This window comes from Sparus aurata, chromosome 19 (assembly GCF_900880675.1).
Source record: "Sparus aurata chromosome 19, fSpaAur1.1, whole genome shotgun sequence".
Taxonomy (NCBI): Eukaryota; Metazoa; Chordata; class Actinopteri; order Spariformes; family Sparidae; genus Sparus; species Sparus aurata.
In genome coordinates, this window is record NC_044205.1 from 11,684,455 (window position 1) to 11,708,689 (window position 24,235).

At 42.0% G+C, this 24,235-nt stretch overlaps 2 protein-coding genes across 4 annotated transcripts in view; both read right to left on the reverse strand.

The window, feature by feature from the left end:
• Positions 1 to 276: 276 nt before the first annotated feature.
• LOC115570077 (cyclic nucleotide-gated cation channel beta-3-like) lies at positions 277 to 13,066 on the reverse strand. The gene is made up of 18 exons (XM_030398345.1): positions 12,854 to 13,066; positions 12,176 to 12,317; positions 11,690 to 11,813; positions 8,566 to 8,717; positions 8,171 to 8,467; positions 7,875 to 8,083; positions 7,742 to 7,792; positions 6,732 to 6,818; positions 6,569 to 6,633; positions 6,217 to 6,339; positions 5,662 to 5,803; positions 4,883 to 5,042; positions 4,555 to 4,652; positions 2,375 to 2,458; positions 2,096 to 2,214; positions 978 to 1,130; positions 754 to 886; positions 277 to 596 (listed from the first exon to the last, which is right to left on the reverse strand). The coding sequence occupies exons 1-18, from the start codon at positions 12,944 to 12,946 to the stop codon at positions 576 to 578; spliced, it is 2,253 nt and encodes a 750-aa protein (XP_030254205.1). The 5' UTR covers positions 12,947 to 13,066; the 3' UTR covers positions 277 to 575.
• Positions 13,067 to 13,632: 566 nt separating this feature from the next.
• The window catches only part of LOC115569634 (cyclic nucleotide-gated cation channel beta-3-like), a 65,102-nt gene continuing 54,499 nt past the window's right edge, over positions 13,633 to 24,235 (reverse strand). For all 3 annotated transcript variants that reach the window (XM_030397655.1, XM_030397656.1, XM_030397654.1), the window contains 14 exons: positions 21,954 to 22,114; positions 21,268 to 21,797; positions 21,134 to 21,184; positions 20,964 to 21,050; positions 20,811 to 20,875; positions 20,312 to 20,434; positions 18,899 to 19,040; positions 18,373 to 18,532; positions 16,479 to 16,576; positions 16,280 to 16,363; positions 16,037 to 16,155; positions 15,773 to 15,925; positions 14,277 to 14,427; positions 13,633 to 14,180 (listed from right to left, as the gene is read on the reverse strand). In XM_030397655.1, the coding sequence (XP_030253515.1) occupies positions 14,169 to 14,180; positions 14,277 to 14,427; positions 15,773 to 15,925; positions 16,037 to 16,155; positions 16,280 to 16,363; positions 16,479 to 16,576; positions 18,373 to 18,532; positions 18,899 to 19,040; positions 20,312 to 20,434; positions 20,811 to 20,875; positions 20,964 to 21,050; positions 21,134 to 21,184; positions 21,268 to 21,797; positions 21,954 to 22,114 (1,936 nt within the window). In that variant the 3' untranslated portion in view covers positions 13,633 to 14,168. The remainder of the gene's footprint in view (positions 14,181 to 14,276; positions 14,428 to 15,772; positions 15,926 to 16,036; positions 16,156 to 16,279; positions 16,364 to 16,478; positions 16,577 to 18,372; positions 18,533 to 18,898; positions 19,041 to 20,311; positions 20,435 to 20,810; positions 20,876 to 20,963; positions 21,051 to 21,133; positions 21,185 to 21,267; positions 21,798 to 21,953; positions 22,115 to 24,235) is intronic.

Below are 24,235 nucleotides of genomic sequence, written 5' to 3' on the forward strand. Positions count from 1 at the left end.
GATGTTAAACATGAGGCTAGCTCTTTAACCTTCCAGTTCTTCTTTGGCATAGACACCTTTATTAAGCAGTAGACAGATAGGAAATATGGGAGAGAGAGGGGGATGTGACTTGCAGCAAAGGATCTCCGGCCGGAATCGAACCGGGGTCGGCTGCGTTTATGGCATGCGCTCTAACCACTCGACCACCTGCGCGCCAACCTTCCAGTTCTTCTAACCTAAGACAAATCAGTCCAAACTAAAAGGCTCATCATTGAGTGATCCAACAGAGGACATGTATTGTAGTAAACACCTGAACCTTGTTTAATATGAAAAATGACACATAATACAAACGTTAAATGTTAAGCGTCGCATTCAGCTACTTGAACTGAACAAGTTAAACTAACATTTCTGTCTCTGTTAAGCAAACCACTAAAGTCTACCAGGTGAATGTTATTGGATTATAATTGCAGGCGCCCGTCTCCACTCTGCTACATCACACACGTCCGTCTTCTTGTGAGCCTCTCGGTAGTCAATGAAAAGTAAAATATATACAAAATGATTTGAAGCAGTGAAGATCAGCATCACACACCGATCTCTTATTGCGCTTGCTGCTCTTTCTGTGGACAGAGGGGAAAAAACAGACATCTCACATTCCTGCTGGCTCACCCACGTATATAAAAAGGTTCATTAGCTGATAACATGTACAGTAGCTATCCAGTGCTTATATTTTCTGGAGTGTAAGGCTAGAACGGTGCATCAGAGTGAAGACTGTACCTTCATTTTCCTTAAGTTGGCAAATGCTTTCAGTAACTTGGGCGTCGGTGGCTTTGGTCCAAACAGAGTCAGACCTTTCGGCTTCTCCTCCGCCGTTTTTGCACCTGGAGGGCCTTTGGCTTTGGTCAGTTTCCTTCACAATCACACACACACACAACAAATTTAACTCGCAATTGCACTTTTTGCATTTTATGTAGCGTCACAAGCATTTGTAAATGACTCACCTTCCCTTCCTGGCCAGAACTTTCTGAGACTCTGGGTAGTGGACGAGGATATCGAACAAGTCCTTCTTCTCCAGGACGAAAAGGTTGGCAAATCCGTGTGCTTTCACGTTAGCCGTGCGCCTGTTTCCTCCATCTTTGGCAGACTGTAGTAAACTGTGGGGGCAGAAGCATAAGGTGATGGGGAAAGTTTGAGATATATCCGGGCAATGCAGGACAGAAAACCAGCAATGGACCGTAGTCACAAGGCGGCCATTTTCCTCTGATTTCATACTCATGGTGGAAGGATCAAAAAACATGAAGATTCTCACAGATTATCATTTCACTGCTTCCTGATTGATCAACAACTCAAAACGATGATGGGTAGTAAAAACCTGACATCAGGCCATACTTCACCATAAAGCAACACATTTGATTGTTATCAGAAATGTTGCTTTGACTTGAAACATGGCTCACGTCAGAGCATGTGAGCGGAGCTGAGCGGCGAGAATTTCTGGTCCCCGCTTACGTGGGTGTTCGCTCCATCGCTCAAAGTCATACCAGACAGCTCCGCTCAAAGACCGCTCTCCGCTCACCTAAAATTTCATTCGCTCCACACTCACTCAAATTTAAAAGAAGGAGCAATTCCTGAAGTTGCACCTATATGACCTGTCTGCTTGCTTTTCAAAATATTTTTACAAACTCCATCTCTCAACGAATGACCTCCTTGAAGGCCCACGTGAGTCTGTGTGGACTTGTGGAGAGCGGTATCGGAGCGGAACTGGAGCGAAACGGAACCATCGCTCTGGTCTTTGGATTAAAACCCGCTCTGCGCTCCGCTCCGCTCACATGCCCTGGCCCACGTCCCTCTGGATTTTGTGAGATGCGTAAACAACTTCTAACTTGGAACACGGCATGATATCGAGCTTCCCATCCTGAGTGTAATGTCGGAGGAAAATGGCCATCACGTGAATAAGGGCTATAAAGCTACATCCATGTCACAAACACTAAGAAAACATGAAGAACGTGAAGAAAACATTTAGTTTGCGGAGTGTAGGTTGTCTGAGCTTGCATATCCATAATTATGTTTTCTTGCTTACGAGTGTTATTTGGCCTTGTTTGAGATTATAAACAAGACAAACCTGATTTCTCCAAACACACATCCGGCCTTCAGCGTCACAAACACAATACTGTTGTCAGGACCTCCCACCACCTGCACCGCTCCACCCTTAATGATGTACATCTCTTTACCGATGTCACCCTGCAGGGAGGGGAACACAGAGGTCAGCATCACGCTCATCATAATAGTTTGTTTGCTTCATGGTGATCATCAAAGCTTATTTTATTTTTTTCACACACACACATACACACACACACACACACACACACACACACACACACACACACACACATATACCCACTTTCTTGACAACAAAGTCTCCAGGCAGGTAGATGATCGACTTGAGCCTCAGCAACATGTCCACCAACATCTGCTGGTCACAGCCCTGGAAGACACAGCAGCAGGGTTAGACGACTTTGGACTTTAAAGGCTCCCATCGGTGTTCTGTGAAGTACCCAAAAGTCATACCTGAGTAAAAGTAAAGATCCCGTGTTAAATGATTAACCCGGCAAAGCGGTTGAAATCAGCAAGGGTGAAAACTCGCCCAAATGAAGAGTATTTGAGTACAAGTCTTAAAGTATCTGATATCAAATGTACTCACAGATCAACTGATCATTGATCTGATATTTAGCATTTTATTCTATTTATTGGAATCAGTGTTTTTTTATTTGATTGCCAATCAAATTAATTAATTATAAAATGTGATACTTTGGCTCTGATGCTGCAAAGCACTAGTAGGTAAAGGTATCAAATAAACATAGTGGTGTAAAAAGTACAATATTTGTATACAAATGTAGTGAAGTGGAAGTATGTAGTCATCGAAAATGGAAGTATTCACTAGTACAAGAACCTCAAAATTGAACTTAAGTGCTTAATGTACATCCCACTGCTGGTGCTGATGTGTGGAGAGGTCATGGATGTAAACACAAAACATTCAGGCCTGTAGGTGGGCAGGTCCAGCTCCACTGATTTGCTCAACCTTTCTTAATTTAGTAATATTCTTATTTAATTTAACGATACTCTGAAGGTTTGTTTGCTCCGTTTCTGTGCAGACACAAAGTCTGAAATGCGTCAGTTCACATATTAAATTAGATTAAGAGTTAGGACAGAAGCAGATGCTCCTGACACGGCTGCCAATTAGGGAAAAGGGGAGCGTTGTTAGGGCCCATGGAGGCCAGCAGTAATCAAGATAACCAAATAATATTTTAAACCAAAATACTCGCCATTACTTATTACACTTTTTAATCAACATTTAAATCATTCTTGCTTTAGTTTTAGCCTGTTTCAATATGATAATAATAAAAAGAAACCTTTTCCTCTGGGTTTCTGTTTGTTGCAACCTTGAAACATTAAAAGTGCAACATGGCCAGCCGGAAGCATGACCTGAGGAATGTATTGATCCAGACTAACTAGTAGTTAATGTTGGAATGAATTTCCATGCCATGCCAGGACCTGCACATAAATTAAAGGAGTCATCACCTGGTTTTTTACATATCCAGTCCCTCTTGGATCGCTTTGGATCAATTCTTAAAACTTATTAGAATTTTTTTTTTTTTTTAAATCAAACATAGAGCTTGTTCTGACACGCAAGATTATGTGCGAGGTTTTGACCGGTCCGGATGTGCATTGTTTTAATATGTAATGAGGCGCGTGTTGATTGGCCGCAGGAAGGACAGAGCCGGAATGGGGGGCGAGCCTGCATGCACACACAGACTCCAAAACATAAACAGCCCCCTGTCATGGCGCACACACTAAATGACGAACCTTACGGAATTCAGGCATTTATGTAAGAGCCAGAGTCGGAAACCGAACGGGAGAGTGAAGAGGCAGAGATGGTGGAAGAGACACATTTAAAGCAGGATGTCTCTGAATGGTAAATTCTTTTTTTTTTCCTTCTTACTTTTCACACTCGTGTTTTACATGTAAGACCTGAGTTTTAATGCTGGCGGTGACGATGTATGGCGTAAAAAAGACAGAGAAATAAGCAGATTCGGCGTGCTCACTCAGAAAGTCTGGCTGAGGACGGCTGTGAGCCGATGCTTATGCGAGTAGCCTCCTGTGGTAACGTCACCACAGGAGCAGAGTCAAAATCTCGTGCTTTAGGAAAGCACACTATTGTGTGTTATTCCTGTTCGGAAAAAGAGCCAAAGTGAAAAAAATAAACCACTTTCAAACTCCAGCTTTTCAGGCAAGTTTCAACAGAGGTCCAAGACCAATATGCATGATTTAACGAGAGAAATTGCGATTTCCGGGTGATGACTCCTTTAAAGATGCCAGAAATGTGAAAAAATAAACAAACAGGAAGACGGCAGGGACAAAAAACAATAATGTCATCATTAACTATGCTCCCAGCCCGACTTAAGAAGAGAGTGTGGGCAGGAGGCTACCATTACAACTAAAGTTAGTAGCCATTTTAAGATGGTGTCAGCGAAGGAAATGCCTCCACCTGTGATAAAGAGGATGATGTCAGTGTCGGGTCACCTGAAACAGCGCGATCTTCTGGAAGGTGGTCAGGTTGACGTCCACAGCGATGGCGGTTCTCATCACCAGAGGCATCTTGTCCAGCAGCTCGGACTCATCTGGAGACAACGTGGATATCTTTGTCAAAAGCATTTTCTTGACAGCCCTGAATAGTTACTTTGAAAATGTTGCCCATCATATTAAAATGCAGTGATTCAACATAAAATCACTCAGACAGGAGTGCATAAGTCCTCCCTAGTTTTCCTTTATCCTTTAGTTTTCTGTATCGTCAGGTTTTGTTTTTTGTTTTTTTTTTTCATTTTTTGAGGAAACATTTTTGGAGACTCACCCAGCATGCCCTGAGCGGCCCAGGTGTAGTTGTACCAGGTCCGCACTCTGTTCTGGACTTGCTTGGGAATTGTATAGGTGTTCATGTATTCTACACAGCCGTCCATCGACGCTCGGAAGTACGTCTTACCTGCTGTTGCTGCCCCAATGACATCTCTCATCTGAAAGAAGGGTTTGGGGCAGTCAGGTGGAGCAGTATAAAGACTGACGGAGAAGTGGAATGGGTCAAACACAGCTCTTTTACCCTCTTTTTACTGGGGTCAAGTCCTGTTTGAAACTTGCAATTTATTATGTAATATATCATAAATAAATGTATAAAATATATAGACTTCAGACAAGTAAATATGACAATGAATGAAAATGCTCATAATTGTTCTGTTCTTTTATATTTTGTTAGTCTTTTTTATTTGAATTGATTGTCTATATTTCCACATTTGTTAGTTTACCTTTTCATTTAAATGAATATATTATCTCTTTATTTACTTCCTTATATTTTTGTAATCCTTTTACAGGTTGTTTTTTTTTGATGGCACTCCAGTGACTCCATATTTGATCGGTTAAATCCTAACAGATATAGAATACATTGCAGATCTGTGAACGTTTCACAGGGATTCTGCAGGTTTGAAAAAGTCAAATTTATTAATTAAAAAAAAATAACCAAACTTATCGCTTTCATACCAAGTGTGCCTAAGTTGAGGGTGTTCTGCACTTCAGATTCATCATGATGTTCGGCTTTTAACCAACTGAATTCTTTTTGTTCAAGCCAACACTCCTTCCTACCTGTCCAATCAAACTGGAGAACACAAAGACGCCAATGAAAAAGTTTGACATCTGAAAGGAAATCTCGAAAGTGGTCGTAGGCTCCGGAAGACCGCCAATGTTGATCAGACTTCGGACGGCATAGTAGTAACAGCGGATGTACCTGTGAAGGGACAGGGACATAAAAACGATGATTCCACTGAGAAAAAACTGTACATGGTATTCCTGACTGAGGTGGACAGAGGACCAAAAATGACACCCTTTAATGCTTTTTGCTGATTTTATGTTAATAGCTCGCAGTCAGTAATGCATTCCATTAACACTACTTTTTCTATTCCACTGTAGGAATTTTTTGGAAGTACTATAATGTGAATAAAGTCTGTTGTCAGACTTCAAAAACTCAGAGCAAATGGTGGATAGCATTCAGTACATAGGTAAATAGGGTGAGTGAATTACTTTAGAGAGCCTGCATGAAATGTGAGAGTGATGATAGATGGACTGCAGAGCGATCAACAGAGAGAACAACACCAACATCTATAACCACACACAACTGGAAAAGTGCAATAACGTACGTACGCTGTGCCCTTTCCGTCATACACCCAGTGGGTTTTTCCGAGACCCTGATTTACTGAGGCGACGTAATATATGCAGGCGTTGATATGGAGCGCGTAGAGCAGGTAACCGGTGGTCCGAGCCACTCTGCGTCAGACAGACGACGACAACACAAGGGACAGAAGCAGACGAGATGAGGTGTAAGAGAGCTGATCGGTGTGTGGTTGTGAAAACAGCTCAAATAAAACAAATTTTCGCAAAGGGCTGAATCAAAAGCGATCACAGAGTGAATGATTTAGGAGCTGAGGAGCTGTAGACAGGCAGGTCCTCTGCTTACAGCCAACACCTGTTTGTCTAACAGCCATGGAGCATTCACCTCCAGATGTAGGCCTTGGACATGACGTTTTCCAGTCGATCGCTGAACTCAAAGAAGGACTCCACCTAGAATACACAAGGAAGCAAACAGGCAGAGTGAAGTCTGCTCAAACAGAAATGTATTTCTCCACATTTATTAAAAATGCGATGGGTCGGCTGCCTACCCTGATGAAGCGGTTGAGTCGGTAGAAGGAGGAGAAGTTAAAGTGCAGGCAGAAGAGGTCAAACGGGAGGATACTGATCAAATCAATCTGAAAAATCGAAGGATAAAAACAGTGGTGACAGAAGCATTACGATCATTTACTGACGTGAACGCACCAGTAGACCAGTGAAAATGTGAAAATACTACATGACAAGTAAATGTCACAGTAGAAGTACAAAGTAATACCAGCACTGATGTTTAAATATCATGTGTTGCAGTGTTGCAGCTGGTTCTGCTCATTTAAAATACAGTGATAATGTCCCCACTATGGGCCTCTGAATGAAGCCATCTGACAGGCTCGGAGGGGAAATCAGTCTCTGATGGAACGACTAACAAATCATTGATATGTGAAATGTGATAAGGCCCCATACAAACATTTACTACAAACCACAGACGTTAAAACTTTCTGTTTCTTTATGGTTCAATTTTCAATCTTATCTTGTGACAACAATGTGCTTATCCTTGTGTAAGGTGTAGGCACAAAAAAAAAACCAATTAGGGTTTGGAAAAGATTGTGTTTTGGCTTCAAAGTATTTGTTTTTTGTCGCCACAAACGCGGCAGGAAACTCAATCCAAGGTTTGATATTTGTACATTTGTACCTGATTACAAATGCTGTAACACAGTCTCGAACAGTGGTTACTGGCTTGGCAGCCTCCTCGCCTGAAACCCCACTTACATCCCTTCCACCTTCTGATATGAAAGTACTGTACTTTTAAACATGTAATGTGAACGCGATAACACATGTTTTTTGGTACATAGCCTGCGACACGCAAATGTGATGTGCGCTTTTAATGTTATCTTATGTTTACTCATGTAAATAGTTACTACTGCCAATGTAATGAAGTAAAAACTACAGAATGTCCCTAAAAAAATGGAGCGTAAAGCACAAATTCCATCTTCATCTGTATATTAGTAAATGAGTAAATGATCTTAGTTACTTTGCACCAGCAGGCATGAAATAACATTCTCACCTTGAATCGTGGTGATTTCCGATAATGTACCTTGGTCTGAGCTCTGTCTTTCTGCGGGAGACAAACAATTTTTGTGACCTACACGCACAGATGGGTTTAAGAAAACTACAGTCATCAATGCTTGACGACTTACAATAATGTCCCCGGCTTTGACAAACTGTAGTCGGGGCTGCCAAAGTACGATGTCAATAACATTCACGACGTCACTGAGAATGTCACAAATGACCCAGTAGTGGTTGACAGCGTCATTGTGGTACGGGAAGGCCATGCGGGCGGTGGCAAACCAAACATTGTAGTTGTATGCCAACGCTACCAAGGACAACCAGGCGATATACCGATAATCTGGAGAGAGAGAGAGAGAAACATGCAGACTTAATTGAAGTATATTCATGTGTTCATTTGGTCTTGTGTGCCCCGTCTGTTCCTCACCTAAAGGATCGATTGTTTTCCCCAAGATGTTGTCCATCTTTTCTTCAATCGGATGGAGGAGGACGTCGAAGCAGGCGCAGTTGATGTCTGGGAGGAGCTTCGCTTTCTTCTTGGCCTCCTCCGCCAGCCTCTCCTCCTCGGCTTTCTTCTCGGCCTCCAGTCTTTTCTCCTCGTCCTTTTTCTTCTTCTCCTCTGCCTTTTTGGCCGCCTCCTCCGCCTTCTTTTTTTCTGCCTCTTCCTTCACTATCCGCCTCTCTTCCTGCAACCTGAGGTATTCGTCCGGCCTAAGGAGAGGCGCTGAGCGGGCAATGAGACGTGTGAGTCAGACAGCCGGTTGGCCATGTTTGTGTGTTTGATATCTGCCTGTGTGTTGGTGTGAACACGTCCATACTTACTGACAGGCGGGCTGACTTCTGGGGAAGAGGCGTACGGGTCTATGGCCTTCTCTTTGAGCTCCTCTGTGCGCTCCCTCAACCTCTGCACCAGTTTTCTCAGAGTGTCATCTGTGTAACGGAAGTAGACGACAGGTGGAGGAGGAGGTTCTTCACTGTAAGGCCAAAAAAAGAAAGGCAAGAGAAAAGGTGCAATGTAATCAGAGACAAGGGAGGAAAATAACTGTTGTGCAAAATGATGTTTATTTGGGAACAGTAAGAGAGGAAGCTTCTCAATAAATAGTACAGTTTTGCAGTTTAGTTCACATTATTCTCATTACCGTTAATCTGATGGGGTAAAAGAAAAGGCAGATACACACAACACCCTATATTAGCTCTTTAAAGGGTGCAATATCTAAGAGCTTAGTTGATGACTTTGGAATTGGAAGTGAAATTATTGACAGAATGTGAAGAAATAACAGTATCTACTATCATACTTAAGTTAGCACGCTAACCAGCTAGCGCATCTTGTCCTGGTCCAAAGCTGCCAGTGCGCTAGCGGTAGCAGCACCAACACTCCCAAAGTGCCCTAAGCTGACACTAGCTTGAAACAGAACCGGGCTCTACAGACATCATGAGGCAGAGACTGAAAAGGACATTTATAGAGGAAGCTAAGTAGTGAAGAGGGGAGGGAGAGGGAGAAAGAGAGGTTGGACAAGAGCAAATCTCACTCGTTGGCGAGAGCTTCCCGATACAAAACAAGACAGACCCTAAGCTAGCCTTCTTGCTGCTAAACTATCAGGTATTATTAGCTGGCTTGCCATGTCTTGTGGCTGTGATAACAAAGTTGTAGTCTCGCTAGCACTGGATCAGTCATAACATAGGTAGGTGTACGTCTACCCATAATAATGACAATTGTGTATGAATTAGCACCAGATCGCAAAAAAACAAAAACCTAATTCTTCAATAATGTTGCTTTAAAAGGCTGTAAAAATGTCTTTCCACATTTATTTCCACGTTCTCAATAGGATATCGTCATTCTAATGACCATAAAATTATCTCTGTAATTCAGCCATTGATCATTTGCACAAACACACACAAAAAACAACAAAATAAAACAAAACAAATCCTACTTATGCTCTCTCTGATCTTTCTCAGTCACAAATACCACTAAGCTCCTAATCTCCTTTCCTACTTTAGGAGTCACAGTGTGATCAGAGGTGCTGCTACTGCAGCTTGAACACAGTACGTCCAGATACTGTAGTTACTGTAAGGAAAACTAAAACAAGTGGAGAAAACTGTCCAACTGTCCAATCAGTTGAAAGCAGTCAATGCACTGGGTTTGGAGAGCATATAACAAGTTTGTTTCAGATTTAGATATAGGCCGCAGCTATGTACTGAGTTTGTAATTATTTAAACGCTGAATGCTACATAGTCAAATCACGTTAAACTGTGACAGCTCTCATTGTTTACTTGCTGTGCTGTGACTAATTATACATTGAGAATAGAAACACGTTCCTGAAATAGACACAGCCCCAGCTCCAGGCTATTCTTAGGTGAAGTTATTCGTATAGCTTTTAATCACTGCTAGAGTCTCGTACAGCCTCACATGTTACTACAGTGGACAACATCATTTAAAATAATGTCATTGCTTCATAAATATTCAAAATGTTGCAAAAAAAATATCCTCTCCTCATCACGAACAGAGCTTACAGTAAAGTTAATCCGCTAAGATCTCACGTGGAGACAACACAACAGACCTGGAAAAGCTCAGACAGTATCACAACTTAGCGAGGAACAACTGCACTAACATTTCTGCAGGTAAAAGTGTTCTGTAAGACACAGTTCAAGATCATGGCTAAAAAGCTTTCCTCCCATTTGATTCAGCCGTCATGTTCTCCTGTATTCAATGCACTAGACTGTATGAACGGTATACATCGTCCCATCAGAATTCATGTGTTTTTCACCTTCTTGTCGAAAATGATTTTTAAATCTAAGATTGGTAAGTTATCCTTTCAGTGTAATGTTAGATATCTTAACATTCCGACAGCAATCAATACATCAAGTGTTCTCAGAAATATGACCAAAAAAATCTAGTTTCTGTGGCTGTTGCAGGCCTCTAATAAAACCCATCCAACCATTTGATTCTGTCTATATGCACTCATCGCTCAGTACTGGAGTCTATAACACTAGATGGATATCTTGCCAAAGCTATTAGCGAGCCACTAGCACAAGAATGGCTGAGAAAGTGCAGCCAATATTTTTCAATAATAACTTAAAGTAGTAACTACTAATAGCTAATGTTCATTATTTACATTCATTATGGTACATTCACTATGATGATCCACTTTCTTTCATGTGGTGAAGTGAGGTAGATAGATACGGTTTGAAATGACATTGATGCAATGCGCTCAAAGTAGACAGCCCCGGATTCTGTTGTTCAGCAGCAAGCTAACGCAGTAGCACAATGCACACAGGCCCTGAGCCAAACATTTGGCAGAGGACTACCCACACTGTTGTTCAGCTGTTCAGTTACACAAAGCACACAGGCCCTGAGCATGTTCAAGGGCCCACTGTTCCAGCAACAGCTTCCTTTTGCGGCTAAGGTTAGCACAAAGCACACACCTACAGCAGTAAGGAGTAACTGTCACTGGGTAGGTTTTCTGACTGGGGATGAATCCGTTTCAGCTGTTTTTTTCATGTATTTATTAGACTGACGAAGTGCAGAGAGCTCATTGAGCTTGCTAACTAGCTGTTTATACATTTCCCAGCTGGCCAGCGAGAGCTATGAGGCAGTCGTATAGGCAGGCAGTGTGCATTCATGTGTTTTGGAGAAGTGCCTCTGAAGAGGGAAGGATTCATTTTGATGCAAGACTTTCTGAAAGTAACTTGCGACTGTTGGTTTCTTGAGTCTTATCAACCCTAGCTTTAAGAATCAGAATCAATCGTTAGGATGAACACTTTGTGTGGATTAATATCCACAATTATTCTGAACCCAGAGACAGTTCACTTCTAACCATGAAGCTGATGTTTAGCCAGAAGTAACTTTTGGGCTGGAAATGTCAAAACTCATATATGTGGGTCGCAGGGAACTGGAGCTGGCATTGGGTGCGACACGAGGTAAGAACAGTCTATGATGCAGTCTCACCCTTCAGCCCCTTCTGGATTGGCGGCATCACCAGGAGCAGCAGCAGCTGGGGCAGGAGCTGCTGGGGCAGCTGGGGCAGCTGGGGCAGGAGCTGCTGGGGCAGCTGGGGCAGCTGGGGCAGGAGCTGGAAGAAAAATATAGCAGCAGTTTTACATTATTGAACACATCATATTATTAAGATATTGTTCTTATCTTAAAGCACGGCAACTGAACAATACCAACCCATGAGTGACACTCGTCACTTTGAATTGACAAATGTGGAAACCAGAAAGCCATTACATCTTAGCAGGGAAATTGAAAGCAAAGCAGGCTGCGATTGAAAGCACTTTAGCACCTCCCTAAATGTTTGAACCTTATTGGACTTATAAGGACAGAAATAGTGATGGTGGTGTCATGGCACATAGCTATTTTCCAGGAAATCACTTCGGCTTCATGGCCGATGTGTTATGTACAATATTACCAGTCTGTGGTGTTCAGACCTCTCACCTGGTTTTGGCTCCTCCTTCTTGGCTTCTTCTTCTTTCTTTTCTTCCTCCTTCTTCTCCTCCTCTTTCTTTACCTCCTCTTTTTTCTCGTCCTCTTTCTTTGGCTCCTCTTTTTCATCCTTCTTTTCAGGAGGCTTTTCTTCCTGTAAACACACAGAACTGTTTCAGTCTGCAGACAAAAAATATTGTGTTGTCATGTAACAGTTCCCCCAGCAGTTTCTCCTCTCTGATTTAGAAAATGAATACAGCAGGCCCAGCAGCAGTAATCCACCCTCTTTGATTAGGTGCCAAGCTGATTCCGAGGCTGTCACTGATCTCAGTCTAGTGCTACTGCCATGACTCACCTCTGATGTGCTCAGCGTGACAAACAGGTTGCGAACACAGAACCTTCTTTGGTTTAGAAAGAACAAATGTGCGGATTTTAAAACTGACAAAGATAAACGTCTTCAAAAACACCTATATTTAAGGCATCAGGGATAAAACTCTATTAATACATGTAAATTAATAGTTAATTAGATGTTCATAGCTGTTTTACTGTAACTAAACAATAAAATGCTTTAGAAACCATTTATAAAGCAATTGTTGTGAGGTTTCAACTTACTCAACAATAAACATCAGAAATTCACAATTTATTAATGACAGTTATTAAGAAGTGTTACTTAAAGGGTCCAGGCCTTACCTTAGCGGCTGGAGCTGGGGTAGAAGGTGGGGCAGCGGCTGGGGCAGGGGGCGGCACAGGAGCCCCCATCAACTTCTTCAACCTGCTGAACATGGCGGGGCTTGGTGTGGGCTACAGCCGGCAGGCCGACCCTTTCCTGCGTGGATCTCAGATCCTTGACAGAGCCCTGAGATCCTCCACAGTCCTCGCCTCGTATCCAAACAACAGACTGAGGCAATTCAATTTCTTAGAGGCATTAATTCCCTCCGGGCACTCCCACTTGCCAGTCAGTTCCAGGAAAGACAACTGTCCTCTTGTGGGGTGGTTTGCTTGTTGGCAAATAGGCATCATAATTACGAATACAAGAGTGTTGCTGGTTTCATATTAGGTGAAAACATGATTGATTATAATCAAAGCAGGTTGGAGGATCGAGTATTTCCTTCATTATTACGCCAAGTTTGCCATTAAGTAGAATTAAATATATTAAAAAAAGCTGCATATTTCTATATATTTAAATTTTAAAAAAGACAAATTAAATGGTAGTAAGTCGTGTATGTTTAAAAAGTAGCTGTTGTTATCTTAGACTGATGGGGTTATTTCAGTCTCTTCTGGCTGCACAATTCATAGACAGAGTCCACTTAGTTAGTTAACCCTCACAACACCGCCGTGTGGCTAATGGGATTAGCCAGCAGTTCTCGCTCTTTCTCTGAACTGTAACGCCCGCCGCACAAACACAAAGCCGACAGACGTACAAGCACCAAGCAAAGTGACAGGACAGATCACCATCAAGGAAACTGTGGTTCAGTCAGGGAATTGTTTATTGATCATCAAATGAAATCAAATATTGTATAGTGAGCAAGCATTACTGTTGTTCTGACAGATAATCTCTGTTAGGCTTTTACAACTACCGGACAATAAAGTCAATAGTAACAGATAACTCAGTATGCAAGTATACAATATACAACAAGCAGTTTACGATTAGGGCGGTAATTTAGATTCAAATATTGCACATTTCATCAGAATAGTTTGGAAATCTGTGTTTTCATACATTTTTTCATTTTCTGAATATGCTTGTTGTTTAAGCTAGCTGGAGTGTTTTTCTGGTTACATCTTATCTGCACGAGTGTCTTAACATAGGCAGTCCTGCTTGACTTGTGCTTCGAGCATGTCGAAGCAAATGTCTGGGAAAGGACAGAAGCATCCATTTTAAACAACATCTAAAAAATGACAGCACTCATTACAAAAGAGTAGTCAGAGGTTGAAAATAAAACTGTACATTCACTCCCAAAAAGGAGTCGTAAAAAAAAAAAAAAAAAAAAAAAGATCCTCACTGGTGTCAAGCAGCATTCTGGGGGAAAGAAACACAGAATGTGATTAGCAGTCGGAATAACTGTAGTGGCTTTTTTTTACGAACACATGGAGATAGAAGTGTGAGCGTTGTCACCTTCATTTTGTCGATAAGTCCTCTGTTAATGGTTCCGCCGAAAGCACGCAGCAGTTTGGGTGTGGGCGGTTTGGGTCCGAACAACGCCAGTCCTTTCTTCCTCTCCTCTTCTACTTTAGCTGCTGCCGGACCCTTTGCCTTCATAAGCTTCCTACACACACACACAAACACACACACACACACACAGGAGGGTTATACTCAGTGAGGGAGATATGATGTGTGTATCTGCTCTTGGAGTGGAGAAACTGCTGTGTGTCAGGACTTCTCCAATGAAAGCAACCAAAAAAAAACAACCATAGGAACATTTGTGAGGGCTGAATGGGAGAATCCCAGCTGAGAGAAAACGGCCCACTGTGATGTGGGTTACAAATGAGAGATGTGGTTGCATGTATGAGTTTTAGGTCATTTATCAACTAATAATAAACAGCTGGTACAAAACACACATACAGAGGGTGAATCACCTTAACCACAGCTAATTCCAGTCGATGATCTTGACCTCTCTGTCATGTTTGTCCTGTTGGTAACCCTTTTATAGATTTTTATTTTTTTTCCCCCACAAATATGGAACAAATAATATAGCTTGCTATGAGGTATACTGTATTAACTGCCGGTATTTCGTTTACAGACAACTCTGTTAACTTGCAGACAGCCGCGGGCAGAGCCCGGTGCTGCTGGAGGAATAAACACCTGGAGTAGGGGAGAGAAAAGAGTTTGTTTTTTGAAGTTTTGAGAGTGAATTTGTACGTGGATTTGTCTTCCCTCGCGCTTCTCAACCTGTCTACTGCAGCAAGCTCGGAGATTGCCGAATCCACTGAAATTAAATTGTTATTAAAATACTGTAATTCTCTCTTATTTGACTGCTGAATGGAAGGAAAAGTACTTTTCTCAATGACCGCACTGTACAGAAAAGGGGAAGAGTATCTGGTGAGTGCTGACATCAGTCAGGGGCAAACCTGAAAACAAATGCAAACACCCTCGGTGCCTGTTGTCGCTGTGGATGTTTACCCATTTGAGTTGTTTTGGTTCGGCAGCCATTTCGCATTTTGCCAACACAATTCTTATTTGGGTGATATTCTTCTGGTGGCGCACTTACTCAACTGTATCAATAATAGGGGGATAATGTGTTCCTGGACATAGTAACTGTAATAATATTATATATCTTATAATAATATCCTATTAGAAACGTGTTATATTACTCTGTTACTGCTTAAAGTAATAATAATGTACAGTGGTGTACATTATCCCCAGCACTGGTTATTGTGAAGGTGAGTAAGAAAGTAATACATTGCCAAAAATTATAACCTGTTAGTCAATAATAAAAATAATCACTACTTGCAGCCCTGATGTCTTCAATATGTCAGTATATTTTGTTGCCTTGTTCTATTAAGGTTCCCCCATCTCCCAAAAGAGACGTTTGCACATGTCATGATTCATCTCCAGACAAATCAGGGCAAAAGTTTGAAACCTCTGTGACACTATTTGTGCCTCCGACTCACCTTCCCTTCCTGGCCAACACTTTCTGAGACTCGGGGTAGTGCACCAGGATGTCAAACAGGTCTTTCTTCTCCAGGACAAAGAGGTTCGCAAAGCCGTACGCTTTAACATTAGCTGTCCTCCTGTTCCCTCCATCTTTAGATGACTGCAGCAGACTGACACAAAAAAAACAACAACAAACCATTTCATGACTGAGAATACTCCAAGATTTGTTCCTCACAGTGCCTATTTGGTCTGACAAAGAGAAACGGTAAACAAAATCTTACCTGATTTCTCCGAACACACATCCGGCCTTCAGCGTCACAAACACAATACTGTTGTCAGGACCTCCCACCACCTGCACCGCTCCACCCTTAATGATGTACATCTCTTTACCGATGTCACCCTGCAGGGAGGGACAAGTCATGTACATACAGAAAACTAACAAAACACTTAACAGGCTGTTAAGAACAGACAGCAGATATTCACATAAAGGGATCCAGGATGATGATAATGTGACAATAACTCACTTTTTTCACGACAAAGTCTCCGGGCAGGTAGATGATAGACTTGAGCCTCAGCAACATGTCCACCAACATCTGCTGGTCACAGCCCTGTGAACAAAAAAACAACAATTTGATTTCATGTACAAGCTGCAGTGTGCCTGTTGTACGGTGTGCTGTAGTGTGCCTGTTGTACGGTGTGCTGTGGGGTCTTTAGAAGAGGCACCTTGAAAAGATCAATCTTCTGAAAGGTTGTCAGGTTGATGTCCACAGCGATGGCGGTTCTCATCACCAGAGGCATCTTGTCCAGCAGCTCGGACTCATCTGAAAACATCGAGATAATATAGAAGAAGTAGTACCAGTATTTTTAATAATTCAGCATGTGGGAGTCACAATATATGGATATTAACGATAATCATGACATCTAAAAGTGATAATCGTGGGCACGGACGTAATTTTGGGGGGGGACACAGGGGACATGTCCCCTGCACTTTTTCTATAAGGCCGTTTTGGTCCCCTGCAGTTTTTACCATCCAAAAACCATGTTACGCTACATTTAACAACGACTCGTCAAGCACTAGGACCAAGCGGAAAACGGCTGCTCAAGCTGAAGCCTGTTTCCCTGAGTTTAGACCCGCCCACAAGCTCCTCGATTGGCTCTGCCGTGTCTTGTGTAATTGGCTGTCACGGCTGTCACTCCATCTTGCTTGCACACCAGTCTGCTAGTTGCCCAGGAGTCCTTATCAATCTGCCACTGTGAATTGGGCGTTTGTTCTGCCTGGGTCACGTCAGCTAGAAGGATTGTAATATCAGAGGTTTCATTTACATTAACGTTTGAATCGGTGTCCATGTGCGTATGTGTGTACGTGATTGCTGTGTGTGTATGTGTGTTCGGTAATTAGGTGCAGCCAGGATGTAAATTACCAAATAATAGCCGGGGCGTATATTTGTTTAAATCACTTAACAGACCAGGCGTTTAATTCAACAGTTGTGCGTCTTCTGCAAGTGAAGTTGTTGCGGTGGAGGAAACTCCTCATCTCTGCTGTCACTCACGGTGCTGACATTTGTTTCGCCATCGCCCTGATCATTTTGCGGTACACTCTCTCGTGGCGTGCCCGTTTGCTGATAACTCATTCCCGCATGTTTATCTCAGGCTCCTCTCTAGCCTTCTTCCTCCCTCCAGCAGGCAGCCTGGCCCTGTTGCTGTCCTCCTCGGACAGACGCTGAAGCTCAGTTTGATTTTTTGCCAATCTCTCACTCTCATGGGTTCGACAGAGAAACGTCTATCGGCTGCTTCTCCCGAGTTTTCCTCTGCATATTTTACGAAGAAATGTTAAATTTCAAGTCGTACTTTTTATTGTTTTGCTGCACCGGAGACATGGCGACTGACAGAAAGCAGCACAATAGATGAAAAAGGCGAAGAAGAAAAACGTGCAGCGTCTTCTTCCTTGATTAAAAAAATAAATAAATTAGACTCAGCATTTATTTGGAACCGAAAATATACAAAAAAAATATGCAAATATACACCTGCACCCGGCGTTTTAAGGGGACCCTGCGGTTAATTGAAACCCGGCTATTATTTGATAATTTACGGTACTCAAAGAAATGCGTTACAGCCATCCTGCAACACCTTCACTGGCTCCCAATAAAGCAGCATATCCACTTCAAGACCCTCCACATCAATTATAAAGCTCTCAAAAATCTTGTAAAGTGTCTTTGAGTTTTATTGAAAGTGCTGATAAATAAAATATATTATTAATATTATTATTATTATTTTTATAATTGTAGAGCCTCAACAATGCAAATATTTTAAAAATGCTTATATTCAATGCCAGAGATACACTTATTTTCATGTATTTTTATGTTGAAAGGCCACAACTGTTTAAGAAAACACCAACAATGAAAGATTTAGGGAAAAATACAATAAAACCACGGATTACAAATGTGATTTTATATATATGTTGTATTTTTGTTGTCATTTCCTGCACTTCATCTCCCAGTGTAACATTGGATTCATCAGGAGCATAACCGACAGATTTACTGATAAACAACTCGTAGCCCTGCTTCAATTTTATAGTTCACGGCTTTCTAACATTCCGATTGAGCCCTGTGCTACTGACCCAGCATGCCCTGTGCATCCCAGGTGTAGGTGTACCAGGTGCGGACTCGGTTCTGCACCATAGAGGGGATGTTGTTGTTCACCATGTACTCCACGGTGCCGTCCATGGACGCTCGGAAGTACGTCTGTCCTGCTGTGGCTGCACCAATGACATCTCTCATCTGAGGCAAGATGGCGGACACAATACACACATGAGCAGAGGAAACGGTACTTCAGCGTCAGTCAAACAGTAGATATTAATGGAAATTATTGCTTAAACACATTAATAATCTTTTTCACAGTCAAGACTTCACAGGGAACCATAGAGAGACAGTTGAAGCGATGGTTGATGGGGTGTTAGTGAAGCTATGATGTTATGATGACTGGTGGTTGTCAGTATCATTTTCTAACACGACATTCATCTCTCACTACGTCACTACAACAAACGTGGAAAAACAGGTGATGACACGCTAATCTAGAGATATTAGTTTAGAGATATCAGGTTTTTTTCTAGACGATGCTACGGGCAGAATGAGTCTCGAGGTTACCTGTCCAATCAAACTGGAGAACACAAAGACGCCCGTGAAAAAGTTAGTCATCTGAAAGGTAATCTCAAAGACGGTATGGGGTTCGCTAAGACCCCCAATGTTGATCAGACTGCGGACGGCGTGGTAGTAACAACGCAGGTACCTGTGGAGAGGGTGGGGCGTTAGAGGGGCTGTCACAATCTACACTACAGTCATTGGCCAGTTATTTGTACAGACAGAGAGAATACTTGTGTTTGTGTGAACATGTGGTTTTTGGGGGAACGGTGTCAGTCTTTAAATCACTTATTTCTCTTTCAAGTTTGATTCCCTTGATGCCTTGCTGCAAACTTAAAAAAAAAGAAACGTCACTGGAACAGAAAAAAATAAAAAGCAAAAAAAATAAAAATAAAAATAAAAAATATGACAATTGACTACCTGGGCAAGAAAGATGGACATAAACAATGCCCCAAAAAGGTAGTTTGTCATCTGAAAGATCTGTCCGAACATGGTGTCTGGAATCGGCAACTCAGCGATCATCAGCAGGGACTTCTCCGCATAGAAGAAGCAGCTGAGGTAACTGCAGCAGCAGCAGCAGCAGCAAACATGGAACATACAATGGATCTTTAACATGGGACTGTGATATGTCGCAGGCATAGAGAAAAGTTACGTTCAATGTTCATGTCATATTCTGTTCTCAGCACAGCTGTGTTATTTTGTCGTTACCAAACAATAAAATTACATTAATCACATTTTATCTTTGCTCACATCCTTATAACAGACATTTTCTTTCATTAACATGATCGTGATGCACAGTTTAAAGGTCCAACATGTAGGATTTAGGGGGATCTATTAGCAGAAATTATATCTAATATTCTGTATTATGTTTTGATTAGTGTATAATGACTTTAAACTAAGAACAGTTGTGTTTTGGAACAATCATGTTTCTACAGGAGCCCAAAACAGACAAACCAAACGGCGTCTTAGACAGGGCCTTTCATCACGTCTTTCATGTTTTCATCGGCCAATGAGACGAGGGGTGTTCAGTTGGTTGCAGCTCGAAGTCAGTGAATCCTACACACTGGACCTTGAACCATCTTTAAAAGTCAGCAGTATGAGTATATTTACCTGGTAACCACTTTGGCCACTTACCAAAGTGTTTACATCTGAGCAGTTTGCTAATGGTGTAATTAAACTGCACTGCGCTAATGTGCTGACATCAGTCCAACATGTGTTCTTGAGTAGATGTTAATGAGACGGAAGTGTCAGCGTGATTATTTTGAGTTGACTTTAGAATGTGGTTACCTATTAGTATGAACTACTGATACTCAGATAAACTTCAGATCAGATCTGGTTTTAAGTGTGTAATATTGATAAAACACAAACCAGAATGTCAAACACTCAACACAAACAGGAAATGAAAGGTTTTGTACTTACGCGCTGCCATTACCAGAGTAGACCCATTTAGTTTCCCCAATGCCCTGGTAGTCTGACGCCACATAGTAGAAGCAGGCGTTGATGTGGAGCATGAAGAGAAGATAGCCGATGGTCCGAATCACTCTGATGGAAAAGAAAGGTCAGTGAAGTTCTAAGTTTATCTCTCTTTCTCTGCTTTTCCTAAAGCCAATGGAAACTTTAAAGGAATATGTTTGAAAATGTAGTCATCACAGCAGAGGTGACGATTACACTTTAAAACAGCAACCATTAATACATTTTAAATTCTTAGTTAATTAAACTTGAGTTTATAGTAATTTAACTGTTAAACAACTTAAAACTTCCTAAACCACAACATCAAGTCATTTTAAACACAAGTTACAATTTTATAATGTTTATAGATGAATTACACAGATTTTATTAACCATTTAAAACCATCATTGGCATCAGATGCAACTGTATAATAATAAAAAAAATGCTGAATGGATTTCGTGTGCCTTACCTCCAGATGTAAGCCTTGGCCATGATGCTCTCCAGTCGATCGCTGAACTCGAAAAACGTATCTACCTTGAGGAGGAGGGTGATAATGTTACTTTGGTGGGAAACGAACTTTGATAAGTTTTGATCCCAACAAAGGCAACATGAGTGAATTCACCTTCAGCAGACGATTGGCTCTGAAAATAGATTTGAATCCAAACTGGAAGTACAGCAAGTCGAACGGTAGGAGGCATATCAAGTCCATCTGGTGAGCAGAGACACACGTGTGAGGTCAATGAGGTGACTTCATCCCAACGCTCTGGGTTCAAAGAAGTCAAGTTACCATACCGTGAATCTCTCTGAGTCTCTGTAGTTCTGCTTTGTCATGACTCTGTCTTTCTGAAAGGAAGGAAATAACACAATCATGTCACATCATAAATGTTCAGGAACATGCACCCTTGTCAGGATTATTTGAGGCTTACTATGATGTCTCCTCCTTTGACAAACTGCTTGCGCGGCTGGAAAATGATGGTGTCTACAAAGTAGATGAAGTCGGCCAGCAAATCCATGGCGAGCCACTGAGGGTTGGCGCTCTCATTGTGGTACGGGAAACACAGTCGGGCCGTGACAAACCAGACATTGTAGTTGATCGCCACGGTCACAATGCTCAGCCAGGCGACGTAGCGACGGTCTGTGAAAGGGTCGATGGTCGTCCCAACCACAGAGTCCATCTGGTCCTCGATGGGCTTCAGCACGGCATCCATTGTAGACCAGTAGGCTTCTTTCAACCTTGTATGCATGTCCTTTTCCTTCACGTTTTTCTCCTGCTCTGCAGCCTCTGCTTTCTTTTTCTCCTCGTCCTCTTTCTTCTTCTCCTCTGCCTCCTTCTTCTTCTTCTCCTGCTCCTCCTTCTTCTTCTGGTCGGCCTCCTCCTTCTTTATACGATCCTCCTCCGCTTGCCTTTTCCTCTCCTCTATGACTTTTGTGTAGTCATCTTTGAGAAGCAGAGGTGCTGAAAGGATAGTATTGTATTTTACCTCTCTATTCTTCCCAAAAAAAAAAGCATCCATGATCACCCCGATCATAAATTGCAGATATGAAGCTATTGTGCTCCAGCTGAAGTGAAGCTCTAATATGCACACATATGAATAACTTTGCTTTTACTCACTGACAGGAGGGCTGATCTCTGGGGATGAGGCATACTGGTCCACAATTTTCTCCCTGTACAGCTCCAGTCTCTCTCGCATCCGTTTGATGATGGCTCGGAGCTGCTCATCTGAATACTTGTTGATGACGATGGGTGGAGGGGGCGGTGGGGCCTCCTCTTGGCTGAGGATGGAAAATACCAACAGAGAAATTAGTCGCACAGTCATTCATTCAACATCGAGACAGCTGAAGTGCTTGAAGTTTTGTATTTGCTGAAAAAAATAGTTCTATGATAAGTTTAAAGGGGCATTTAGTTGAACATGTTCAAAGATTATGAACAAAATGGGTATAAACAGCCGTTTTGACATTATGATGTCTATGTATGGTGCTGCAGAGACATCTACAGTGGTTAGCATGCTAACCAGCTAGCCCATTCTGGTAAAAAGCTCCTGGGCTGGCAGTGTTTACACCAACATGTGCCCGTTCCCCGAGCTCCCAGTCCAGAGCACTAGCTGCATGGCTAACTGAGCTAACTAGGTAAGGGGAGCTACAGTTAGCAGCAGTTAGCAGTTCCTCTGGTTGCATGCTGATGGAGATGAAAATGGAGAAACTAAAACATTTAGCAGCAAGACAACTGTGGGGTGATGTGCACTGTCCCTGCTCTCATAGCTTTAATAAATGACCGTACACTACCTGCCTACCTAAGTTGTCAACTGTCTGCTCTAACATGGGGCAGCATTTAAGCTAGCAGCCTAGGAGACACAATTTCTCTTAAGTTGAAAGTGTTTTTATAGACCCAAAAAAATTAGATAAAATAGAACTTATATTATCCAAGTTGCTAGAAACATGACAAGTTGGCCAAACCAACCAAAGCTAACGTCACTGTTGCGCTTGAAGCTTTTTTTCTACTGCTGTTAAACACGCAGCAAGTTAATTCTGACACTAAGGGTCTCTCTGCAAAACAAAACAAAACAAGACATAAAAGTAGCGTGGGATCATGGGAGTTGTTGTCTTCATTGTTTAACAACTGTTTAACGCTCTTCAAGAAGTTATAACAGGCAACAAAATACATTTTGAGCCTTTTGTTGGAAACATTTAGGATAACAAGATTATTATTTATTTGTATTTTTTTTTCTCTTTTAGACATTTTAATGCAGAAATGCTTCATATTACATACATCAGAACAATCATTTTTATTCCAACCCACCAACCAACCAGACCGCTGTGACTGGTTTATTTAACAAGCACGTTCTACAGAAGGCTTATTTTAAGTCTACGGGAGCTGCTTTTAATACACGGCTTAGCATAGTCAAATAATGACATTTATAAAAGTGAAGTTGATGAAGAGCACAGGCAGAATCCAGGAAGGGCTCGTCTGTGTTCTTATGTGGCCTCCTGGTGGACAATGTCAAGCAAGACATGTGGCTGACTGGAGACAAACAGGTCCCTCCCAGTTTCCCCTGTCATTATAAATCTCTTAGTGATTGAGTGAGTGTGAATACCATGACCGATTCATTTATGAAACAATAGATTTAAAAAAGGCCTAATTTTAAAAATGAGAAAAACAATAAAGGAGTCTAGTGTAATCTGTGCTGTGAGCCACAAATCCACAAAAAAAGCTTGATCCCCGCATGTGAAGACCTGCACTGTCTGCTACTCATTTATTCATATTCATACATGTACATTTATACCAATTTACATTTAATAGAAGATTAATCTTGGATATCTAGGGCCAATTACCCAGTGTTCTGACTTTATCTTTGTTTATTCATATTTTTATTCCATCATCCTCGATGCTTTAAATTAAAAACAATTTGTGAGGTTTCATCCAAAATATTGAATCTGGGATCTGGGAGCCCGGAGCTGGGATTTGAACCAGCGACCTTCCAATCACTAGCCGAGCTGCTCTACCCGCTGAGCTACAGCCAACCACTGTACCACTATGTATTTTCCTTGTGTCAAACCATGAAATCTACCGTAATCCTGATTAATGTTCGTCATTATCAATCGTCCTTCTGAAGTCAATATAATGAAACAGCGGCGTCGTTCATCAGGAGTGCATGAGAGCCTCTGACACGGCAGTTATAATCAGCCTGTGTCAGCCTCGCTCTGCTGTGGAGTTCAGTATGTTACCGTCACCTCTGAGCTCTTGGCACCCACGGGCTATTTATTCCGTGTGCCACTCTGATGTGTGACATCTCAAACTGTGCTCCACACAGAGCTCCTACTGTAGCTCCCACCACCAGCAGCACCCCTCCCTTTATCATCCACTGATGTAACATTGACAACAGGTCTCCTGGCGCT